General features: G+C 45.2%; 1 protein-coding gene across 3 annotated transcripts; it reads left to right on the top strand.

Moving 5' to 3' along the window:
* The first annotated feature begins 3,809 nt into the window (after positions 1-3,809).
* Positions 3,810-24,684, top strand: LOC124267881 (protein odr-4 homolog). Of its 3 annotated transcripts, none has more exons than XM_046702870.1 (13): positions 3,810-3,988; positions 4,802-4,981; positions 6,681-6,776; positions 16,508-16,611; positions 17,140-17,176; positions 17,900-18,040; positions 18,493-18,663; positions 19,377-19,499; positions 20,232-20,316; positions 21,264-21,443; positions 21,733-21,828; positions 22,925-23,004; positions 23,038-24,684. In XM_046702870.1, the coding sequence occupies exons 1-12, from the start codon at positions 3,893-3,895 to the stop codon at positions 22,990-22,992; spliced, it is 1,377 nt and encodes a 458-aa protein (XP_046558826.1). In that variant the 5' UTR covers positions 3,810-3,892; the 3' UTR covers positions 22,993-23,004; positions 23,038-24,684. The 3 variants fall into 3 exon arrangements, with proteins under 3 accessions (XP_046558826.1, XP_046558825.1, XP_046558824.1); XM_046702869.1 differs by having other exon boundaries at positions 3,811-3,988; positions 22,925-23,001; positions 23,035-24,684; XM_046702868.1 differs by having other exon boundaries at positions 3,811-3,988; positions 22,925-24,684.
* Positions 24,685-26,408: the final 1,724 nt, after the last annotated feature.

The following is a 26,408-nucleotide window of genomic DNA, read 5'->3' on the forward strand; positions in this document are numbered from 1 at the left end:
TTCGGACATTAACAGTGTTCAGTGTAAACCTAGAACCAATCGGAATTTGACTGTGACTTTTCAAGTCGACCAGAGCCAGTATATTCCATGGGACCAGAGACTTGTGAACTTTTTGTGAATGGTGGTGCCATATTTGGCCATAGCAATGACATTTTAATATTCAAGATTGACTTTAATGAAGTGTTGTGCGATCCAACTCATAATAATATATGTCTGATGTATATGCTTTGTGGATTTACTCGAAGTAACATAGGATCATTTTATCATTCTTTGGCATGACAGTCTTTTCATACACAGTATCTACGGTTTTCCCGAATATTTCAAAATTTTGAAAGTGATTATCATTTTCTATCAGCAATTACCGATCCTGCTTTACTTCGATAGTATATATTGTGTTTAACTTTGAACGTATCTGACTGGAACTCAGGTTTAATTCATCCGAGCTGTGGGCAGCTCTTGTCCACGGGCGGAGGATGTTATAAGGTGAAAATGCATCCCTAAAGCAGTATGAGAATTACAGCAGATTCCGTATTTCGATTACCAATATGACTCAGAACTGATAACCTTTGGCTCATGACTAAGAACGGTTAAACACATAGTGGAGACAGAAAGTCGGGAATAAGAGAAAGATAAACATTGAGATATGAACTTGGCTAAAACTTTTCGTGAGGCGAAAACACGACAAGGTCGTAAGAGGAAGGTTACGAAATACATGAGTTAAAGGGCGGAGACGGAAGTAGCAAATCACTGAAAAGTGGAGTCACTGAATGGTGCTGTCCGAGACCCCTCTAATTATAATACACATGAGAGAAAGGACAGATACAGTTATTAACGAATCAAAACAATATGTTGAAATAGGTGATCAAGATCAGGTCAGGCTCGTCTCATTTAAAAAGGCATGTTTGGGCGCTAAGAGAGAGAGAGTGCAGAGAGTACTAGCTCAACATTTCGGAAGCCAATCCACTTTACCAAGTTCCCCGTAGGATACGAGCCTGCTCTGTCTTGTGTTGGAGTTGTACTTGGAGAGATATGGACTGAGAGACAGTAAACCGATTTGAGTATAGAACTTGGTGTTGCGTTTCTCCTTGAATGTATGCAGGCCAGTACATGAATGTTATGTAGTTAGTTAGGAGTCAAGGTCGCCCGACCCCTCACTCCTTGACTGAGCATTCCCCATGGACCAAGCGAGTGCCGAGCTGGAGCTTACATCTCCCCTGACAATGTGGAACGACCATAATCAATAGGTAACTGCGGTAGGGTTTACTAACACCCAAACGCCAGTTACGACACTCTTATGACAAGCCAGTTACATATTTGTCAAATTAAAGAGGAATATGTATTCTGTTTAAGCACAATAAACTTTGTTTACCTCGTGCTTATGTAATCAGATACTTTTAAGTGAAAACATTCGTGTCTGATGAAAAACTTACACGGAAATTACATTTCAAATGTGTTTATATAAAACATACACCATAATCAGCCAAAACAATAACTTTACCAAGATCTCACATGGTTGAACTTTAAGAATGTCCGTTTTATCAAAACCGGACAAACGTCAGATCCATCCATCATGTGTTCATAGTAATTTCCACAGCGGGTAAACTTCATAATTAACCAGTTTAATGACAGTGACAGGCCATTTCTTCAATTCTTTTGATTTCTTCAGGGGATAGTTTCAATAGTCTAGTAGATTTACCAGCAGTCTTGGGAGATTCTTGTAGTGTACAAATAATAACTTTATCTGTCATCCAAATATCAGCCTTCTCGTTCAGCTACTTGAAATTATTTCCGTCTTTACCTCTTTGTTCCAGAAATGTAACTTATATTTCGCCATCAATTAAATCTGTTTCTAACACTTCACCCACATACCGTTTTCTGTTATACATGACTGCAACCCCGGAATCTTTCTTAACTGACTGACCGCCTCCGTGGTGTAGTGGTTAGAGGGTCCGCCCGGAGAGCGGAAGGTCGCGGGTTCGATCCCCGACCGCGTCATTCCAAAAGACGTTAAAATATGGTACTTGTTGGTCCCTGCCTGGCGCTCGGCATTGATGGGTACAACAAGGACTGGTCGGCTCGGAGTCAGTATAATGTGTCTGAGTGGGGTATTCATGCTTCACTGCGGCATGGTATCTCAGTGGGCTAGCACTATAAAACCAGCTTAAGTCTGGGCTAGTACAAGCAGCCGCAAATACACATACACACGCATGCACATCGTCATATGACCGAAATATTCTCAAGTACGACGTAAAACCCAATTTCACCTCACCTCACCTCACCTCACCTCACCTCACCTCACCTCACCTTCTTAACTGACTCTTTGGTCTGTTGGTTGTTTTCCATTAGGTTTGGAGGAGAGGCGTTATCCCTTGATCTTTCAGGACAGGTTTGTTTCCAGTCTAAGTAGCTGATCACCACCACATTGTGTTTTGGAAACATCCTTGAGACAGGTTTCACAATAACATGATAAATCTCTCACATGCAGTTTATTCTCAATGCCAAACCACATACTGGATGTTGAATGTTCCTTTAACTGGGCATGGGGATGATCTCTGTCACAGCTTTGTCTGTGATATTTCATAATCCTCTTGACTGTACAACATATATCGAAATTGCTGCCTGAAACTACAGATGATTCTGCCCACTTCCAAAAGTCATCTGCCGACTGTATTGAACATTTTCCATGTTTAACAGCATTGCCAGCTCCCCTCTTTACGCTGGCACCAAGACCACTCTCGAGGTAACTCCTTTAAATATCCACACCAAACTCCTCCTGATGTCCAGAAACAAATTCAGTATTTGTTATCTGAACGTTTACAGGAAGAAAGACGTGTTATCCAGTTCTAACGCGATGCTAAAGATATATATATATATATATATATATATATATATATATATATATAATTAGTTATGTTGACCAAGACCACTCTCGAGGTGACTCCATTAAACATCCACACCAAACTCCTTCTGATGTCCAGAAACAAATTCAGTTTTTGTTATCTGAACGTTTACAGGAAGAAAGACGTGTTATCCAGTTCTAACGCGATGCTAAATATATATATGTATAATTAGTTATGTTGACATTAACGCTAACAATATATATTCAGTAACTATTTCTGAACCCTTTTGAATGCAAAATGCAATTATTTCTGGCTGTATGTTGAAGTCACTGGTGATAATAAATACGTTACGTAGGTTAGTCGAGATTTGGCAACGAGGATTTGGGATTTGGAACACTGTGGTTGTACTTTTGCTAGAAGAAATATGATATATTTATCTCCAAGAAATAACATGAACTGTGACAATTCCAACACCAGAATTGCACCACACCTTATTTAAATATAAACATTTATTGGCGACATTACATTTTTAGTTTTCTTGAGCTTATTCCGACTACTTTATACTGGTACTGATAACAAACAGTAGTGAAACAGTTTGGTTTTCTAGTCAGCCTTGCCGAAACAATAGTTGAAGTGCCCCCAAAACAGTTTCTTGTTGATTTCCTAATGTGTATTACCGTGTGTATCATGGAGGCATGGATAAACATTAATTGCCACCATTTTGGTGGAATGACTGATATTTTACTTACATCCAAGAATACATTATATTTAAAATAAATACATTTATAGAAAAGGGTAAAGGAAACAATCAGATTTGAACTCAGAGGGTTTAGCCATTTGGATTTTTCGAGCGGTTCGATTTCATGCAGCTTGGTTCATAATGGGATCTGCTGCGCTAACCAAGCCCCCACAGGAGCGTTAGCGCAGCAGACCCGAAATATGGGAACCAGGCTGGATTTCACTGCGAGTCGCCTCCCCTTGTAAACACTTCCGGCCCATGTGTCAACAAAGTATATAGGCTTGAAGATTTATGTTGAGTAATACAGGCGATCATGGGCCGGTCTTTTCAAGCTGATGACGCTGTAGAGGCCTACATAGAACAGCTAATTAAGTCTGGACAGTGGCACATTGGACTTGTTGTCGGGCAGGTTGGTAACCCCAATTTTCGTCTTTCCATATGGGATAGTGGGTGTCAACAATATTGACACTACAAATAACATATATCTGATAAATAATAACTGACAACATCACACGTCTTAAACCGGCAAGACCTCATTTTGGTTTGCCCATAAAGCGATACGACTGTAGTCGGCTTTGGATTGTATCGATCGTCTAGTTAGGTTCTATAACTTGGTTTGTTGTGTGTCCTTGTAGTTTGTACTATGACTGTTAGAAACATTGGTCTTAATATCAATCATTGGTTTGGACTTTTTGAATGGCATTTGGAAGAAATATACGAAAAGGGGCAACACAACTTTTCTGAGTATGTTCTTAAAGAAATAAGAATATGAATATACTCCAAATCGCAGTGTTCTTCATATATTACAGAAGTTAATTAAAAAAATCCGGGCCCCAATTCATTGGTTTATTTTGTCCAGGCTTGGCTATTCACAGGTTTATGTGATTTGAATATGACTGGATAAAGAATATTCAAACAAAACAAGGTTAAGTCAAGATAATTAGTTTCATTCATTATTTTATGATACTAAGAGTGACAAGTAAAACATGTACTGCAGTATTGCCACAGTGTTAACTTGTTTAGTCTCATCTGTTGTTTAGATAAATGTCTTCTACCTGAAACTACATTTCAGATATAAAATAGATCAGTATGTTACCAGGGGAAGGTAATGATGAATGCAGTGTTCAAAATCTATATCTGAAATGGAAACATATGTTCAGTCTGATTAACCCAGTTGAAAGAGAGAAGACAGATGTATTCTGACATATTTGTCTGTTAACAGCTAACAAACAACAAAGACTATGTTGCCCGACTGATTCGGACACCAGATCCAGCGGAGGATGAAGTCAGTGAGGAGGAAGAGGGAGAAGAAGTAGTCACAGAGAGGAAGAAGGAAGCTTGTCTCCGACCCAAATCTCTCGACCTCACTGATGAACAGTGGGTCTCTTCTCATGCCACACAAGTGAGTACAGAGGGCGGTGGGGTAGCCTAGTGGTTAAAGCATTTGCTCGTCACACCGAAGACCCGGGTTCGAATCCCCACATGGGTACAATGAGTGAAGCCCATTTCTGGTGTCCCCCGCTGTGATATTGCTGGAATATTGTTAAAAGCGGCGTAAAACCAAACTCAGTCAGTCAGTCAGTCAGTGAGTACAGATCATTCTAAAGACAGATTACACCAAGTTAGAATACCTACCCAGCAACTGGATGGAAGACCGAGCGGCCATGCTCAGTGACTTGGTTTAGACTGTCAGCATGCCACGATGATGTGGATCAGTGCTCATAATATCAGTCACTGGGTGTTGTCACGTGAAGACTTGATTATTGTTAATATTAACAAAATGGAAGGTATGGTTTATAGCATGAAGCTGAAATATAATTATGTCTCCATGCACATGAGGGGCGGTGGGGTAGCCTAGTGGTTAAGGCGTCCGCTCGTCACTCCATCTCGTCACACCAAACACCCAGGTTTAAATCCCCACATGGGTACAATGTGTGAAGACCATTTCTGGTTTTATATTGCAGATTTTTAGCATGACAAGTGTCTGTCTGAATAACATAGAAAAATAAACATCATATCACATCATATCAGTGCTTCTTCCCTAGCATCCATCTCCTTAACATCAGGGCCTACATTTTCGAAGCTCTCTTAGAGCTAAGATAGTCGTAAGTGCCATACATTAACATTATCTTACGACTATCTTAGCTCTAAGAGAGCTTCGAAAATCTAGGCCCTGATCTTTTACTCTAATGCAATACCCCTCTACATGAAGAAGTGACGTCATGTGTTATCTTAATCAACCAATTCAGATTCAGGCTTTCTGATTTTCGAGTAGAAGTGAACAAACCATTCAGACAAGCATGTCTGATTTCTGTATCTTGACTTTTCAACTATTTCAAGGTTGTAAAGAGGTGGAAGCCAAGTTGTTTTACAAAGCAAAAATCAGATTTAATAATAATATTGATGGTACTTATACCGCGTAATACTCCACACCACAAAGGGACATGCTCAAAGCGCGCACAAACAGCACAACATTATATGCTTTTGTAGAGTAGTCATCAGATCCATGACAGATCTGATTTTAGTGGAATTGCACTTGTATCTGTTTTCAGTGTTGATGATGTCTACCAGTGAAGGTCCGGATTAGAATATTGATCTTCAGTAACCCATGCTTGTTGTAAGAGGCGACTAGCGGGATTGGGTGGTCAGGCTCACTGACTTGCTTGACACATGTCATCGGTTCCCAATTGTGCAGATCGATGCTCATGCTGTTGGTCACTGGATTGTCTGGTCCAGACTCGATTATTTACAGACTGCCGCCATATAGCTGGAATATTGCTGAGTGCGGCGTAAAACTAAACTCACTCACACACACTCACATTGTTTGTTGTCAGTAACCTGGACATTCGGTGGCTAGTTCCAAGGTGACGAGATTTTCTGGAGGGTGGAAGGTGTCATACTGATTTTGATGATGTCATTCAAGGAAACAGAATCAGTGAACACTGTATTGAAATATAATGGAAAACTGTTAAATATCAAACTATAGGATCAAATTTTTTTCATTCCAATTCATTCAACATGTCACAGTGACAGTTACTATAACAGTGGTTACACTGGTCTGAAGGGAGATATTTTGCACACTGGATGATATTGTGTTGCAGGTGAACAGAATGTTACTGGGCGGCCTGGATGTGATCGGAGTCTTCGCCCTGGCTCCTCCAAATATGATGCAGAGTTCTCAAGCCAAGCTCAGACAGGTACATCTCTCCTCTCTAATGCAGATCTCTACTTCACAGGTTGATCTCTCCTCCACAGGTAGATCTCTCCACCCATAGTTGTCTCCTCCACATGTAGATCTCTCCCCTGACAGGTAGCTCTCTCCCCCACAGGTAGATCTCTCCACTCATAGTTGTCTCCTCCACATGTAGATCTCTCCTCCGACAGATAGCTCTCTCCCCCACAGGTAGATCTCTCCATAGATAGATGTCTCCTCCACATGTAGATCTCTCCTCCAACAGGTAGCTCTCTCCCCCACAGGTAGATCTCTCCACCCATAGATGTCTCCTCCACGTGTAGATCCCTCCCCTGACAGGTAGCTCTCTCCCCCACAGGTAGATCTCTCCACCCATAGATGTCTCCTCCACATGTAGATCTCTCCTCCAACAGGTAGCTCTCTCCCCCACAGGTAGATCTCTCCACCCATAGATGTCTCCTCCACATGTAGATCCCTCCCCTGACAGGTAGCTCTCTCCCCCACAGGTAGATCTCTCCACCCATAGATGTCTCCTCCACATGTAGATCTCTCCTCCAACAGGTAGCTCTCTCCCCCACAGGTAGATCTCTCCACCCATAGATGTCTCCCCCACAGGTAGATCTCTCCTCAGACAGGTAGATCTCTCCACCCACAGATGTCTCCTCCACAGGTAGCTCTCTCCCCCACAGGTAGATCTCTCCACCGCTAGATGTCTCCTCCACGTGTAGATCCCTCCCCTGACAGGTAGCTCTCTCCCCCACAGGTAGATCTCTCCACCCATAGATGTCTCCTCCACGTGTAGATCCCTCCCCTGACAGATAGCTCTCTCCCCCACAGGTAGATCTCTCCACCAATAGATGTCTCCTCCACATGTAGATCTCTCCCCTGACAGGTAGCTCTCTCCACCGCTAGATGTCTCCTCCACATGTAGATCTCTCCTCCAACAGGTAGCTCTCTCCCCCACAGGTAGATCTCTCCACCCATAGATGTCTCCTCCACATGTAGATCTCTCCTCCAACAGGTAGCTCTCTCCACCCATAGATGTCTCCTCCACGTGTAGATCCCTCCCCTGACAGATAGCTCTCTCCCCCACAGGTAGATCTCTCCACCCATAGATGTCTCCTCCACATGTAGATCTCTCCCCTGACAGGTAGCTCTCTCCACCGCTAGATGTCTCCTCCACATGTAGATCTCTCCTCCAACAGGTAGCTCTATCCCCCACAGGTAGATCTCTCCACCCATAGATGTCTCCTCCACATGTAGATCCCTCCCCTGACAGATAGCTCTCTCCTCCACATGTAGATCTCTCCACCCATAGATGTCTCCTCCACATGTAGATCTCTCCACCGCTAGATGTCTCCTCCACATGTAGATCTCTCCACCCATAGATGTCTCCTCCACATGTAGATCTCTCCACCCATAGATTTCTCCTCCACATGTAGATCTCTCCACCCATAGATGTCTCCTCCACATGTAGATCTCTCCACCCATAGATGTCTCCCCACAGGTAGATCTCTCCACCCATAGATGTCTCCTCCACATGTAGATCTCTCCTCAGACAGGTAGATCTCTCCACCCACAGATGTCTCCTCCACAGGTAGCTCTCTCCCCCACAGGTAGATCTCTCCACCCATAGATGTCTCCTACACGTGTAGATCCCTCCCCTGACAGGTAGCTCTCTCCCCCACAGGTAGATCTCTCCACCCATAGATGTCTCCTCCACGTGTAGATCCCTCCCCTGACAGATAGCTCTCTCCCCCACAGGTAGATCTCTCCACCCATAGATGTCTCCTCCACATGTAGATCTCTCCCCTGACAGGTAGCTCTCTCCACCGCTAGATGTCTCCTCCACATGTAGATCTCTCCTCCAACAGGTAGCTCTCTCCCCCACAGGTAGATCTCTCCACCCATAGATGTCTCCTCCACATGTAGATCCCTCCCCTGACAGATAGCTCTCTCCTCCACATGTAGATCTCTCCACCCATAGATGTCTCCTCCACATGTAGATCTCTCCACCCATAGATGTCTCCCCCACAGGTAGATCTCTCCACCCATAGATGTCTCCTCCACATGTAGATCTCTCCACCCATAGATGTCTCCTCCACAGGTAGATCTCTCCACCCATAGATGTCTCCTCCACATGTAGATCTCTCCACCCATAGATGTCTCCTCCACATGTAGATCTCTCCACCCATAGATGTCTCCCCCACAGGTAGATCTCTCCACCCATAGATGTCTCCTCCACATGTAGATCTCTCCTCAGACAGGTAGATCTCTCCACCCACAGATGTCTCCTCCACAGGTAGCTCTCTCCCCCACAGGTAGATCTCTCCACCCATAGATGTCTCCTCCACGTGTAGATCCCTCCCCTGACAGGTAGCTCTCTCCCCCACAGGTAGATCTCTCCACCCATAGATGTCTCCTCCACATGTAGATGTCTCCTCCACATGTAGATCTCTCCTCCAACAGGTAGCTCTCTCCCCCACAGGTAGATCTCTCCACCCATAGTTGTCTCCTCCACATGTAGATCTCTCCTCCAACAGGTAGCTCTCTCCCCCACAGGTAGATCTCTCCACCCATAGATGTCTCCTCCACATGTAGATCTCTCCTCCAACAGGTAGCTCTCTCCCCACAGGTAGATCTCTCCACCCATAGATGTCTCCTCCACATGTAGATCTCTCCTCCAACAGGTAGCTCTCTCCACCCATAGATGTCTCCCTCCCGTGTAGATCCTCTCCCTGACAGATAGCTCTCTCCCCCACAGGTAGATCTCTCCATGTCTCCTCCACATGTAGATCTCTCCTGACAGGTAGCTCTCTCCACCATAGATGTCTCCTCCACATGTAGATCTCTCCTCCACAGGTGGCTCTCTCCCCACAGGTAGATCTCTCCACCCATAGATGTCTCCTCCACATGTGATCCCCTCCCCTGACAGATGGCTCTCTCCTGACAGATGGCTCTCTCTCCCCACATGTAGATCTCTCCACCCATAGATGTCTCCTCCACATGTAGATCTCTCCACCCATAGATGTCTCCTCCACAGGTAGATCTCCTCCACCCATAGATGTCTCCTCCACATGTAGATCTCTCCACCCATAGATGTCTCCTCCACCACAGGTAGATCTCTCCACCCATAGATGTCTCCTCCACAGGTAGATCTCTCCCACCCATAGATGTCTCCTCCACATGTAGATCTCTCCCCACACAGGTAGATCTCTCAGATGTCTCCTCCCAGGTAGATGTCTCCCCCACAGGTAGATCTCTCCCCCACAGGTAGATCTCCACCCATAGATGTCTCCTCCACGCGTGTAGATCCCTCCCTGACAGGTAGCTCTCTCCCCCCAGGTCTCTCCTGGATCTCTCCACCCATAGGTGTCTCTCTCCCCACAGGTAGATCTCTCCACCCATAGATGTCTCCTCCACATGTAGATCCCTCCCTGACAGATCTCTCCTCCACATGTAGATCTCCCCCACAGGTGATCTCTCCACCCATAGATCTCTCCACCCATAGATGTCTCCTCCACATGTAGATCTCTCCCATGACAGGTAGCTCTCTCCACCCACAGATCTCTCCTCCCACAGGTAGATCTCTCTCCCCCACAGGTGGATCTCTCCACCCATAGATGTCTCCTCCACATGTAGATCCCTCCCCTGACAGGTAGCTCTCTCCCCCCCACAGGTAGATCTCTCCACCCATAGATGTCTCCTCCACATGTAGATCTCTCCTCCCATGTAGATGTCTCCTCCACATGTAGATCTCTCCAACAGGTAGCTCTCTCCCCACAGGTAGATCTCTCCACCCATAGATGTCCTCCTCCATGTAGATCTCTCCTCCAACAGGTAGCTCTCTCCCCCACAGGTAGATCTCTCCACCCATAGATGTCTCCTCCACATGTAGATCTCTCCTCCAACAGGTAGCTCTCTCCCCCACAGGTAGATCTCTCCACCCATAGATGTCTCCTCCACATGTAGATGTCTCCTCCACATGTAGATCTCTCCTCCAACAGGTAGCTCTCTCCCCCACAGGTAGATCTCTCCACCCATAGTTGTCTCCTCCACATGTAGATCTGTCCTCCGACAGATAGCTCTCTCCCCCACAGGTAGATCTCTCCACCCATAGATGTCTCCTCCACATGTAGATCTCTCCTCAGACAGTAGATCTCTCCACCCACAGATGTCTCCTCCACAGGTAGCTCTCTCCCCCACAGGTAGATCTCTCCACCCATAGATGTCTCCTCCACGTGTAGATCCCTCCCCTGACAGGTAGCTCTCTCCCCCACAGGTAGATCTCTCCACCCATAGATGTCTCCTCCACATGTAGATCTCTCCTCCAACAGGTAGCTCTCTCCCCCACAGGTAGATCTCTCCACCCATAGATGTCTCCTCCACATGTAGATCTCTCCTCCGACAGATAGCTCTCTCCCCCACAGGTAGATCTCTCCACCCATAGATGTCTCCTCCACATGTAGATCTCTCCTCAGACAGGTAGATCTCTCCCCCACAGGTAGATCTCTCCACCCACAGATGTCTCCTCCACAGGTAGCTCTCTCCCCCACAGGTAGATCTCTCCACCCATAGATCTCTCCTCCAAGTGTAGATCCCTCCCCTGACAGGTAGCTCTCTCCCCCACAGGTAGATATCTCCACCCATAGATGTCTCCCCCACAGGTAGATCTCTCCTCCAACAGGTAGCTCTCTCCCCCACAGGTAGATCTCTCCACCCATAGATGTCTCGTCCACATGTAGATCCCTCCCCTGACAGGTAGCTCTCTCCCCCACAGGTAGATCTCTCCACCCATAGATGTCTCCTCCACATGTAGATCCCTCCCCTGACAGGTAGCTCTCTCCCCCACAGGTAGATCTCTCCACCCATAGATCTCTCCTCCACGTGTAGATCCCTCCCCTGACAGGTAGCTCTCTCCCCCACAGGTAGATCTCTCCACCCATAGATGTCTCCTCCACATGTAGATCTCTCCTCCAACAGGTAGCTCTCTCCCCCACAGGTAGATCTCTCCACCCATAGATGTCTCCTCCACATGTAGATGTCTCCTCCACATGTAGATCTCTCCACCCATAGATGTCTCCCCCACAGGTAGATCTCTCCACCCATAGATGTCTCCTCCACATGTAGATCCCTCCTCCACATGTAGATCTCTCCCCCAGAGGTAGATCTCTCCACCCATAGATGTCTCCTCCACATGTAGATCCCTCCCCTGACAGATAGCTCTCTCGCCCACAGGTAGATCTCTCCACCAATAGATGTCTCCTCCACATGTAGATCCCTCCTCCACAGGTAGCTCTCTCCCCCACAGGTAGATCTTTCCACCAATAGATGTCTCCTCCACATGTAGATCCCTCCTCCGAAAGATAGGTCTCTCGGCCACAGGTAGATCTCTCCACCCACAGTTAGATCTCTCCCCCACAGTTAGATCTCTCCCCCCACAGGTAGAACTTTACTCCCACATGCAGATCTCTTTTCTCACAGGCTTGTCTCCCCTCCCACAGATCAGTCTCTTTTCTCACAGGCTTTTCTCCCCTCCCACAGATCAGTCTCTCCCCCCACAGGCAGATCTCTTTTCTCACAGGCAGATCTCTTTTCTCACAGGCTTGTCTCCCCTCCCACAGATCAGTCTCTCCCCTCACAGGCAGATCTCTTTTCTCACAGGCTTGTCTCCCCTCCCACAGATCAGTCTCTCCCCCACAGGCAGATCTCTTTTCTCACAGGCTTGTCTCCCTCCCACAGATCAGTCTCTCCCCACAGGCAGATCTCTTTTCTCACAGGCTTGTCTCCCTCCCACAGATCAGTCTCTCTCCCCCACAGGCAGATCTCTTTTCTCACAGGCTTGTCTCCCCTCCCACAGATCAGTCTCTGCCCCCACAGGCAGATCTCTTTTCTCACAGGCAGATGTCTTTTCTCTCACAGGCTTGTCTCCCCTCCCACAGATCAGTCTCTCCCCTCACAGGCAGATCTCTTTTCTCACAGGCTTGTCTCCCCTCCCACAGATCAGTCTCTCCCCCCACAGGCAGATCTCTTTTCTCACAGGCTTGTCTCCCCTCCCACAGATCAGTCTCTCCCCCCACAGGCAGATCTCTTTTCTCACAGGCTTGTCTCCCCTCCCACAGATCAGTCTCTCCCCCACAGGCAGATCTCTTTTTCTCACAGGCTAGTCTCCCCTCCCACAGATCAGTCTCTCCCCCCACAGGCAGATCTCTTTTCTCACAGGCAGATCTCTTTTCTCACAGGCTTGTCTCCCCTCCCACAGATCAGTCTCTCCCCTCACAGGCAGATCTCTTTTCTCACAGGCTTGTCTCCCCTCCCACAGATCAGTCTCTCCCCCCACAGGCAGATCTCTTTTCTCACAGGCAGATCTCTTTTCTCACAGGCTTGTCTCCCCTCCCACAGATCAGTCTCTCCCCCCACAGGCAGATCTCTTTTCTCACAGGCTTGTCTCCCCTCCCACAGATCAGTCTCTCCCCCCACAGGCAGATCTCTTTTCTCACAGGCTTGTCTCCCCTCCCACAGATCAGTCTCTCCCCCACAGGCAGATCTCTTTTCTCACAGGCTTGTCTCCCTCCCACAGATCAGTCTCTCCCCTACAGGCAGATCTCTTTTCTCACAGGCTTGTCTCCCTCCCACAGATCAGTCTCTCCACCCACAGGCAGATCTCTTTTCTCACAGGCTTGTCTCCCTCCCACAGATCAGTCTCTCCCCACAGGCAGATCTCTTTTCTCACAGGCTTGTCTCCCCTCCCACAGATCAGTCTCTCCCCCACAGGCAGATCTCTTTTCTCACAGGCTAGTCTCCCCTCCCACAGATCAGTCTCTCCCCACAGGCAGATCTCTTTTCTCACAGGCAGATCTCTTTTCTCACAGGCTTGTCTCCCCTCCCACAGATCAGTCTCTCCCCCTCACAGGCAGATCTCTTTTCTCACAGGCTTGTCTCCCCTCCCACAGATCAGTCTCCCCCCCACAGGGAGATCTCTTTTCTCACAGGCAGATCTCTCTTTTCTCACAGGCTTGTCTCCCCTCCCACAGATCAGTCTCTCCCACCACAGGCAGATCTCTTTTTCTCACAGGCTTGTCTCCCCTCCCACAGATCAGTCTCTCCCCCACAGGCAGATCTCTTTTCTCACAGGCTTGTCTCCCCTCCCACAGATCAGTCTCTCTCCCCCCACAGGCAGATCTCTTTTCTCACAGGCTTGTCTCCCCTCCCACAGATCAGTCTCTGCCCCCCACAGGCAGATCTCTTTTCTCACAGGCAGATCTCTTTTCTCACAGGCTTGTCTCCCCTCCCACAGATCAGTCTCTCCCTCACAGGCAGATCTCTTTTCTCACAGGCTTGTCTCCCCTCCCACAGATCAGTCTCTCCCCCCACAGGCAGATCTCTTTTCTCACAGGCTTGTCTCCCTCCCACAGATCAGTCTCTCCCCCACAGGCAGATCTCTTTTCTCACAGGCTTGTCTCCCCTCCCACAGATCAGTCTCTCCCCCCACACAGGCAGATCTCTTTTCTCACAGGCTAGTCTCCCCTCCCACAGATCAGTCTCTCCCCCACAGGCAGATCTCTTTTCTCACAGGCAGATCTCTTTTCTCACAGGCTTGTCTCCCCTCCCACAGATCAGTCTCTCCCTCACAGGCAGATCTCTTTTCTCACAGGCTTGTCTCCCTCCCACAGATCAGTCTCTCCCCCCACAGGCAGATCTCTTTTCTCACAGGCAGATCTCTCTTTTCTCACAGGCTTGTCTCCCTCCCACAGATCAGTCTCTCCCCCACAGGCAGATCTCTTTTCTCACAGGCTTGTCTCCCTCCCACAGATCAGTCTCTCCCCCACAGGCAGATCTCTTTTCTCACAGGCTTGTCTCCCTCCCACAGATCAGTCTCTCCCCCACAGGCAGATCTCTTTTTCTCACAGGCTTGTCTCCCCTCCCACAGATCAGTCTCTGCCCCCCACAGGCAGATCTCTTTTCTCACAGGCTTGTCTCCCCTCCCACAGATCAGTCTCTCCCCCACAGGCAGATCTCTTTTTTCTCACAGGCTTGTCTCCCTCCCACAGATCAGTCTCTCCCCCCACAGGCAGATCTCTTTTCTCACAGGCTTGTCTCCCCTCCCACAGATCAGTCTCTCCCCCACAGGCAGATCTCTTTTTCTCACAGGCTTGTCTCCCCTCCCACAGATCAGTCTCTCCCCCCACAGGCAGATCTCTTTTTCTCACAGGCTTGTCTCCCCTCCCACAGATCAGTCTCTCCCCCACAGGCAGATCTCTTTTTCTCACAGGCTTGTCTCCCCTCCCACAGATCAGTCTCTCCCCCACAGGCAGATCTCTTTTCTCACAGGCTAGTCTCCCCCCTCCCACAGATCAGTCTCTCTCCCCCACAGGCAGATCTCTTTTCTCACAGGCAGATCTCTTTTCTCACAGGCTTGTCTCCCCTCCCACAGATCAGTCTCTCCCTCACAGGCAGATCTCTTTTCTCACAGGCTTGTCTCCCTCCCACAGATCAGTCTCTCTCCCCACAGGCAGATCTCTTTTCTCACAGGCAGATCTCTTTTCTCACAGGCTTGTCTCCCTCCCACAGATCAGTCTCTCCCCCACAGGCAGATCTCTTTTCTCACAGGCTTGTCTCCCCCTCCCACAGATCAGTCTCTCCCCCACAGGCAGATCTCTTTTTCTCACAGGCTTGTCTCCCCTCCCACAGATCAGTCTCTCCCCCACAGGCAGATCTCTCTTTTCTCACAGGCTTGTCTCCCCTCCCACAGATCAGTCTCTCCCCCCACAGGCAGATCTCTTTTCTCACAGGCTTGTCTCCCCTCCCACAGATCAGTCTCTCCCCCCACAGGCAGATCTCTTTTCTCACAGGCTTGTCTCCCCTCCCACAGATCAGTCTCTCCCCCACAGGCAGATCTCTTTTCTCACAGGCTTGTCTCCCTCCCACAGATCAGTCTCTCCCCCACAGGCAGATCTCTTTTCTCACAGGCTTGTCTCCCCTCCCACAGATCAGTCTCTTCCCCCACAGGCAGATCTCTTTTCTCACAGGATTGTCTCCCCCCCCACAGATCAGTCTCTCCTCCTGCAGGTAGATCTTTCCTCCCACACATAAATTTCTTTGCACCTGAGCCAGGATCTACTGGTGTTTAAGTCCCAGGGCCTAGATTTTCTAAGCTCTCTTAGCGCTAAGTGCCATACTGTAACATTAAATCACGACTATCTTAGCGCTGAGAGAGCTTCGAAAATCTAGGCCCAGACACAGCAAATTGTTTCTACTGGTAAGCAACTGTGGCATCTCACAGCCGGTCTTCCTATCACTTCAGGGAGGACAAACATGGCTATATCTACATAACAACAGCCACAAAGTGTCCCTCTGTTTCAGACCGCCTCCGTGGTGTAGTGGTTAGAGCGTCCGTCCAGAGAGCGGAAGGTCGCGGGTTCGATCCCCGACCGCGTCATTCCAAAAGACGTTAAAATATGGTACTTGTTGGTCCCTGCCTGGCGCTCGGCATTGATGGGTACAACAAGGACTGGTCGGCTCGGAGTCAGTATAATGTGTCTGAGTGGGGTATTCATGCTTCACTGCGGCATGGTATCTCAGTGAGCTAGCACTATAAAACCAGCTTAAGTCTGGGCTAGTACAAGCAGCCGCACATACACATATACACGCATACACGTCATCATATGAGCGAAATATACTCCAGCACGACGTTAAACCCAATTTCACCTCACTTCACCTCACCCTCTGTTTCAGGTTGTATTTGCTGTCCACAAGGCCCTCAGTAAACTGACCCTCTGTGACCGAGAAAATGCCATCACTGACCGCATGGTGCTACAGATCTGTTCAGTGGCCAGAAAGTATCCTTTACACCTGCCAACAAATGAGATTTATATTGGGTTGTGACTAGATGTACATCAAGACATTTGGGAAAAGTGTAATTATTTTTATCAAAGAATTTGGATTGCTTCCACTCCTAACTTTCTTAAATTCAGAAGTATTTCTTCATCTGTAGGACATTACATGGAATCAGACTTGGCTGCTGTTAAGAAACTTCTGAAGGTGTATAAGCTGCCAGGTGGTCTGAGTACACGTGTACCTGTGAGAGGTTTCTCATCACTCAGGGGACACAACTCTCGATGCAGCCCTTTCCAGGTTATAATTTGTGGTGCTTGTGTACCAGTGTTGAGCTGAAATTACATCATGTTTCATGACGCAGTGTGGAAAGCAGATTTTATTTAAAAATTTGGCTTAAAGTTAGAGGTGGATGCCTTGAAAACACCGAAAAAAGGCCATGTAGTTTGTTACAAAAATTCAGGAGGAACACTGTTGAAACTTCACTTGTCAACTAAGATGTCATGGTGGCGATTTTCCTTATTTTCTGCCAGACTGACATGCAGGACGTTTGATGTGGCAGACATGAAGGTAAGACATGGCTTCTTCTTTAGGCAGTTCAGTCATTGTGTACATTTCCCCAGATTTAGACAACATTGACATGACTGAACAATTTGTTCCAGATTCTGAGAACATTTGTGATGAATTCTCCAAGCATTCATTTTCTATTGCTGCTCAAAATACAGGCTTTTATTGCTTCCCAAAGGGGACATCCTAAGTGGGCTTGCTTAATGCTGTTGCTTATGTTTGTCGTAGAGTTGTTACAACTGAGTGCCCATATTTTAAAAGGAAGCCATTGGAGTGGACACTCACTAGGCTTAATCATGTTGACAGGGCGGTTTTGTAGCCTAGTGGTTAAAGTATTCGCTTGTAACGCTGGTTCGATTCCCCACATGGGTACAACGTATGAAGCCCATTTCTGGTGTTCCCTGCCCTGATATTGCTGGAATAATGCTAAAAGCGGCATAAAACTCACTCACTCTCTGACAGGTATCTTATATGTTGCTCTTAGAGAAGTCCCGAGTTGCCTCACCTTAATAAGCAGGCCATCTGTGAGCGAAAATTTGAATTTGAATTCACTCTGATTATCTTCTTAGGTTTGTCCACACCATACACATGCGTATGGCTTTCTCCATATGAGTCAAGACCTTTGGTCATTGCTCCCACATCAATGCAATGTGGCAATTATGTTATTCAAAGCGTCAGTAACCCAAACATGCTCGCTCACCAAATTGCAACTCCTGTCTGTCCCAGAGTACTGCTCGTCCAGCAGAATGGCGGTACGTGAGTGGTCTTCTTGACCGCTGGTCACAGCTGTCCACCATGGTGTCAGTCGACGTCGCTATCACCGTCCCAAACGACGCCCGCACCACCACCATGCATAAACAGATTCAGGTCAGATTGCTGGGAGTTACCATGGTTACAGGAATACTTTTGTTGTCGATTTTTCTGATGCTTGATATATGTTTTATAGTCAGAGATAAAAAAGTGTTCCCTGGTGACGGAGTTTATTGAGTGTTTTCAACCTAAGTGTCTGTGGCAGACAATTTGGGCACAACATAATAGATTTCATACCTGTATGTTTAGAAATATGGGTATTCCAAATGTTATAATTTATCATTGTGTAATGGTAAAATTCTTTAATGTTCTCAGTCTGTGATATATTGTAAGTTATAAACTCCCCTTTAAAGGTATTCCCTTATTTTATAAGCTGTTTAAGTCACAATATGACTGAAATGTTTCAGAATTTACATATAACTTCAACACACTGTGAAATGCTGGCACCCTTATATATATATGTTCAGTTACTTATTTCCATCAGTATGAAATATTAACTTCTTTCACAGCAAGGAATTCAACCCTTCTGTAAATCCATATACAATGGTATGGCGCTGTTGAATGGTGAGCTTCGAAACGATGATGAAGTACTTGACCAATCAGAACCAAGGAAAGGGAAGTCAAAGGACAAGGCAAACCCAGGGAGACAACAGTTTGCTGTGGATCTTCTCGACAACATGGTAAATCATGTCTAGCAGGTTTTAATTCTCTATACAATGGTCACTTATATTAAACCCAAAAAAATGGGGGGTTGGGGAGGGATTTGTGATGCATTCAAGCAGGTATTGTTTCTATCCTCATGGTGAACGGAATGCGAACCTGAAACTAGCAAGTCAACAATTCTTGAAGTATGCCAGCTGGCCTGTCGTTCCTCTTTTATGTAATATAGAGTAGTCCATATTTTTATTGACAGGGTTTTATCCACTGTAGTATTTAGTATATTCAGTCAGTATTATGTGCATGTAAATGCTGTGGAATTCTGGGTTCTGTTGGTCCTAGCAACCAGTGCTGGCGAGAAGGATGAAATGGATTTGATTTGCCTTTGGTTTGCCTGTTATCATATCTCAATAAGTGCTCATGACGTCTTGTAGTTTGAGTAGTGGAGATTTCTACATCCTAAATTGTTGAAGTCTAGACATTGCTTATGGTGATACTGTGAGGAAAACCAACAAATATGTGTAAATCAGATGAACATGCCTGTACCCATGAACACCCAGTCAACCATCGGGGGTAAGTGACTGTTTTACCCGAGATATGCACGATAATTTGTTAAGAGAGTCTCTGGGAATGCACAGAGTGGGTTAATAAATGTCCTCAGTTAAAGTGCTGTAAATAAGACTGTGTTATCTCTGTCCATGACACACATCTGTGTTATGTGTTATGTGGGTTGCAGTCCGATAACAACAATGTACCTGACCCCACCGCACTCTCAGTCAAGGCCATCCTCAAGGTCAGAGGTCAGATGATTGGAAGGTCATTGGTTAACAATCGTGCAACTGTGAGGGATGCTATTGAGGTAAGTTTGTTTTACAGATGATGTTTTGATGTTCAACTTCAAACTTGCAGGTATATTTTGTGTCCATAACTCACACAGATGCTGACGGTAACTCTTGCAACATAGAAACCACCAATGTCAGGATACAGACTGTAACAATTCAGTATAAGCATCAGTACAGTACAGACTTGGTCCAACAATCACTTCCTACCTCTGGGGCGGTGGGGTAGCCTAATGGTTAAAGAGTTGGCTCGTCATGCCGAAGATCCGGGTTCGAATCCCCACATGGGCCCAATGTGTGAAGCCCATTTCTGGTTTCCCCCGCCGTGATGTTGCTGGAATATTGCTAAAAGCGGCGTTAAACCAAACTCAGTCAGTCAGCCTTCCTACCTCTGACAACAAATTTAACTTGTGATTGCTTTTAATAAGGACCACCTGTTGTTGACTTTCTAAGTAGCCAGAGCACTTATTTTTGATATATGGTAACTATGATGACAATACAAGAATTAGTTGATAGATTACTTACCGTTCCCAAGTCTATTGAATTTTAGAGGGGCATGATACTTGCATTGTTGACTAGAGCAGTACTATGGTGTGAACACGAGAGGTTGTTGCCATCAGGTTTGTGTTTTAGGTTTGTTTCGTGTTGTTGTCATGCAATCAGATTTTGTTTCGGGAGTGGTTACGGTAATTGTCACAAGTGATCATTGTTGATGATTGAATTAGGCATATCCTTTGTGTTGTAACCCACAGGCAGTGCGGTCCGATGTTGTACGGAGTCTGGTATCTCGGTGTGAGCTCCTGTGTGAAGACCTCGAGGTCGTGGAAGAGCACGGAGGTATTTGACCTGCACGGCTTTAGCTTTGTGATTTCCTAGTTATAATACCTTTGTAAACCCGGTGTTGCTACACGTAGTATACAAGTGAGTTGGGTAGAGCACCACTTTGAACCTCTTTCTGAAGCCAGTGTCGTGTGGGCTGGAAGCCATGAGTAAGTGACGCAAGTCAAACAGACAGACAGACATTTTATTCAGTAATAGGCCACTGGCCCAAAATACATTCATAAATTTGATAAGAAGTTACATGCGTTTTACCAGGGAGACTATATAACGTTGTAGATTATCCCTGGTTTTACATAAAAACATCAGAATCTCTTATTTTCCCAACATTATATAAAAATAGGCTCAAATTATTTATAACATTTATGTTTGTTGAAGTCATTATGTTTATAAAACTGGGTTGTGAAATTGGATGTTTGAAATATTTACCCAGAAACTTATTCCTTATATCTAAGTAGGCTTTACAATAAAGTAAAACATGTATTTCATCTTCAATTAAATTAAGATATTTTTGTAGCAAAAAGGACAGAATCTTTAATAATAAGGGACATTTGTTATATCTACCGGTCTCAGAACTAAGTTTAAATTTACCGCATCTAAATTTTGTTAAACAATTTCTTACATATGGGGCAATACCTAAACTGAGATAAGTTTCAACATTCAGGAGGGACTTGAAAAGTATATAATTAGAACACTTGGTTGTACTATGTAGGGATGAGTACCAATCTTGTGAAAGATTATCAGATAATCTTTGCTTAAAAACAGAAATGAAACCATCAATATCTCCAATATCCGGTGAAATCCAAACAAAGCCAAACCCAAATCTAAACAAAATATTCTTGATATGAGATGCAAGTGACGCAAGTCAGAGAAGGAAACCTCTTGAACCCAGTATACAGTATATGTTGACTCACTAACAATATGAATCTGTTCGATCCCTGTTCCAGCAAGGGAGTTGTATGATACACCAGTCCGTGTCTTCACCACCGTTCCCAAGTCATCGCTGGCATTCTGCGACTACATGTTCCAAGATGAAAAGACGCAAGAGGTGACAGAGAGGCTGAAGGAGTTGCTAGACATCGATGTCACAGAGGATGACCTTGAACTTCAGTGTGAGAGACATGCAGGTATAATGACCTTGGCCTTCTAGGTGGTAGACTCAACTTGGAAGTCATGTGGGAGAGATGCTGTCAGGGACAAGGTCTTTCCTTCATCCTTCATGGCCGTCCTTACTCCACAATAAAATGTCTCCCTTTTATATCTGCTTGGACATGTTTATATCAGCACAAAACTGTTCCTCAGTTTCAAAACTGTTCCTGCTATTCCATTATGTAATCTGATAGGGGAAACAGAATGTGATGATGTTTTAAAGGTAGTTTTCCCCCAGGTTCTGTGAGCGTGTTTGTCCTGTTGCAGAGGAGGGGGACTGGTCCTCAGGTGTTGAGTCAGAGGATGGCACGGAACACTCGGGAGGTTCTGCTGGAGACGGGAGTGGTCTCGGAGCTTATCTAGGTAGGACCATACCTCCCACTGGGTTGTCTTCCTGGCTAAATTTGGTTTCATGCTGCCTTTTACAATATTACACAGGGGCGGATGCAGCTTTTGAGAAAGAGGGGGTGCACACTATTGAGAAAAGGGGTGTGTGTGTGGGGGGGTTGGGGGGGTTTGCACACTTATTTTCACCTGAGTTTCAATGGTTAGTGGACAGGACAAAAGACAGGGTGCGCATCCCTGCAAACTCCCCTGCCCCCCACCCACGCACGCGCACACCTCTCTGGGTCTGCGTATGTTACCCTGCTACACCATGTATAGCAACACTCAGCTGTGTTCCAGCTATATAACAGTAATCGGTAAACAATCAGACGATACACATATTGATTATCATGAACAGGTATGTCCTTGCCCAGAATCCCCAAAGTAGGGTTTCATACCGTGGCCACTTGTCTGGAATTGAACCCAGGTGAGCAGCAAGGAGGGCAACACTGTATCAACTCGGCTGCCCTACAGTGTCTTATGAGACACTGGGAGCCAACAAAAGCTGTGAGATAATTCCCATCATAACACAATATAATCCACAATGAGGTGAGGTGAGGTGAGGTGAATTTGGGTTTAACGTAGTGCTTGAGAATATTTCGCTCATATGACGACGTGTATGCGTGTGTATGTGTATGTGCAGCTGCTTGTACTAGCCCAGACTTAAGCTGGTTTTATAGTGCTAGCCCACTGAGATACCATGCCGCAGTGAAGCATGAATACCCCACTCAGACACATTATACTGACTCCGGGCCGACCAGTCCTTGTTGTACCCATTAGTGCCGAGCGCCAGGCAGGGACCAACAAGTACCATATTTTAACGTCTTTTGGTATGATGCGGTCGGGGATCGAACCCACGACCTTCCGCTCTCCGGGCGGACGCTCTAACCACTACACCACGGAGGCGGTCAAATTCCCATCATAACACAATATAATCCACAATGAAGCTGATACAATGAAACAGGATCACCCTATAATGAAGCAACTGTGTATTCTATCTTATTCAGACTACAATAAGTGTCCCGTTATAACACTCCTTGAGTCTTACAGTGCACTATTTTCACCTCCACCGCAGGCATGGCTGTCAGTGGGGTGGTGGCAGCTGTGGTTGGCGTGGCCTACATGATGTATGGGGACAGCTGAGGACGGGGTCAGCTGAGGACGGGGACAGCTGAGGACAGGGTCCAGGCCACTGCTGAGTTTAATGGAGCTTCTACAAGGTTATGGTGCGTCCACTGCTGTAGTCTCCGTGGATCACCATGACACATCAAGCAGGACGAAGGTGCTACAAGATCGAAACTGTATGATCGATTTGACAAGAAAATATTACCGTTTGTGACATGGTTAAATTTCAGCATTACATTTTAAAGGTTCTGTCACATATTTGGTTTGAAATAGAATCTATATGGCCTGTTCTTCAGAGCTCCCAACAGGCTGCACTTTTGCTTAAAATAGGCAAAATATATCACTCCTACATGATTAATTTTGCTTTGTCTCCATAGAACTATGCATGAAAGGTTTCATAAGCTGAACAGTATAATATGACATTGAAAGAATAATAATAGCTGAGAACACGGAGAGTACTTTCCGTTATACATCAGTTGGCAGACCAATGTTTCCCATGCGTCACAAAGGATGCAGCCATCACATACATGAACTATAAGTGAGGACAGCTGTAGGACTATATACATGTGATTTATTGTTTGTTCGGCATTCTAGAAGTCGGTGAGTCAATAATAAAGCAAACAATTTTATTGATAACATCTTCTTGTGTATTATATTGCACAGAGCAATGTTTGGTGTACATTCTTAAACCATTTTCAAGCTCAAACTTCGCAATGTGCAATAAACAAGAAGTTCTTGTCCATGTTGTGTGCTTCATTAGATGTTATGTATTGAAAATAAGAATGAGAGTGGAATACTTTTTATGAATTTCCCCGCCAGGAGTGCCAACATACAACTAGGCACCCGATGAACTCCGATCTTTGATCAAATGTTTTTGTCAAGTCTGCTTCATGTAGCAGAGAGGTCCAGAAAAGAAAAAGTAAATATCTCTGACAATCAGGATATAAAGTGACATGATAAAGGCAAGAAAAACATGTTAATTATTTTTGAGCCAACATGTATTTAACTTGCTAAAATCATTTTTACATTTTGATAGACATACTGCCTTTACCATATATTACTGTAGATAAGACAATCTCATAGATATGCTGAGGTTCTAACTTGTTTGTTCACACAAAGCAATACAATGTCGTTTTCTTACCACCTGAAAAGAACTTTGATGAAAGAGTAACCTGTAGGTAAGTCAACCCCCTTCTACTTTTCTTGGTCCTCAAACTTATGTCTTATACGGTATACCAGCAAGTAATCATTGTTTCTTTGTGGGTGTTTGTGTATCAACAAATGGATATGTACATGCATGTTCTCATATTTCTACTGTTTGTTACATGCAGTGGCATCCAGTAATGATGTTCTGTGACATGAGGTGGTGATGTCCTGTACTTGCCAGATGTTGCTGCAGTGTTTTTTCAGTGTTTCTGTGATACACAATGGGAAGTGATTTCACAATTAAATCACTTAATCCACTGTTAAATATGTAACTGTACTATTGACAGTTTTACCTTCAGCTCAGTTCATGGCTGCACATTTTATAGCAAGAAGATGATTTCTGTGTTGGGGGAAGGTTTTATTGTGATTGATAACAGAGCTGTTCGGATAAGCCTTGTTTGATGATGTGAGGACTTTGAAAGTCTGTGAATCGTCTGTATGAATGACACTGTACATAATCTAGGTGTGTAAATGTGGATGTACAAATAAATATTGACACAGTTATCTTTTTGTTGTTTGAACAACCATAATCACCTTGATGTCAAGCCAATGCCAAAAGAAGGATCAGAGTGTATGATTGAAAACTGTGCCACCAGCCATTAGTAATAGGTGCTAGGTGTCAGTGAATTCATCGTGAGTGAGTTGTGTTTTACGCCGCTTTTAGCACTATTCCCGCAATACCACGGCGGAGGGACACCAGAAATGGGCTTCACACATTGTACCCATGTGGGGAATGGAACCCGGGTCTTCAGCGTGACGAGTGAACGCTTTAACCACGAGGCTGCCCCACCATCCTCAGTGTTTTCATGAATGTCCATCACTGTTAGCTTTGAATCCATTAAGTGTTAGAAGCTGACAGAAATTCTGTGGTTTGTGATAGTCTCCCATCAGTACTTGGCCAGAAGATAATTGCAAGGCAGGTTATACAAGACCTTGAACAGCCAATGCCAATGATCAAGTCTGATCCCATTTGTGATTCAAATCCACCCTCTCAGGGTTAGGCAACTAATCACCAGCATACGAAGTTAGTGATCTAACCCACTCAGCCGACGGACTTGAACACTCAACTATATAGTAGTCTAGATCACGTAATTTGTACACCCCTCTGACAAGTATAAAACAACACATGTTGAACAGTCATGTCACATTGTAATCATGCCACATTTATCCCAATCAGACAAGTACTGAGCCCCCCCTTCCCCCAGAATGTCCATGGTGATAAATATCAAACAGGACAAAATATAACACAAAAGTCAACATATTCTTTGTAAACTTTATCTGGAATGCAAAGTGATTATCATACAAGCTACATGCATAAAGCATACTTGAATAGGTTTATGAACACCATACACGTTAGCACTTCTTTGTGTCATCACTGAAACCTACAGACCGTCCTCAGTTGGTCACACAATGTAAATAAGTTCCTCTACCTCTTAGAACAAATAATAAACACTTGCAGTGTAGGTGCATCTACTCTCTCAGCCATCAGTTCACATCCTGTTGGTTACAATGCACACAATAAACTGTTGGCGGACAGAGCAATGTTGGCAGATAATACACACACACCATTTTGGCTATAGTTTTAGAGATAAATTATCACTTTTGTAAAATGCACAGTCAAAATATAGTTTAGGACAGGAATATTAAACATGAAATATTTCACTGAAGATACAAAATGATATTCCCAGTGTAAATATTGCCTTGCAGATAATACATACTCGCTACTTCTGGGAAAATAATTTTATCCAGTAAAACAAGCAAACTTAATATTGAAACATGGGAATAAACTCTGAACAGAATAAATACACATGAAATATGAGATGCTATATTCAACCATTTCTAAATGATTGGCTTTGATTGGTTGGCATCTTCCACTGACATTTTAATTGGCTAAGACACCAAACATATTTTTTCAGTTTATCTATGAAACATTCAACAGGGCTCCAGATAAGTTTTCAACATCAGGAGTACGTACTCCATGATTTTTCAATACAGGAGTACTGGAAAACCATAAGAGTACATTTAGAGTACTGAATGGAATTAAATGGAGTATCAGTAATCTTGTGTTTCGTTTCATATATGCACCACAACATTGCTACGCTTAAGTAAAAAGGTAATAAAACAATAATGTTTCAGAAAAATATATCTGTAAATGATTCTAAGACCGTACACCATTGCCGTTGTGCACACATCAAGATGATGGATGTGAAACACTAACAACATGCAAA

This window comes from Haliotis rubra, unplaced genomic scaffold, assembly GCF_003918875.1.
Source record: "Haliotis rubra isolate DU_JTF1 unplaced genomic scaffold, ASM391887v1 Scf1344, whole genome shotgun sequence".
NCBI lineage: Eukaryota > Metazoa > Mollusca > Gastropoda > Lepetellida > Haliotidae > Haliotis > Haliotis rubra.

What these genes read in the sequence shown, in the direction of transcription:
- LOC124267881 (XM_046702870.1), top strand. Translation starts at nt 3,893, where the DNA reads ATGGGCCGGTCTTTTCAAGCTGATGACGCTGTAGAGGCCTACATAGAA. An exon ending in TTGGACTTGTTGTCGGGCAG is followed by an intron (nt 3,989 to 4,801) that starts GTTGGTAACCCC and finishes GTCTGTTAACAG; the next exon opens with CTAACAAACAACAAAGACTA. An exon ending in CTCAAGCCAAGCTCAGACAG is followed by an intron (nt 6,777 to 16,507) that starts GTACATCTCTCC and finishes CCTCTGTTTCAG; the next exon opens with GTTGTATTTGCTGTCCACAA.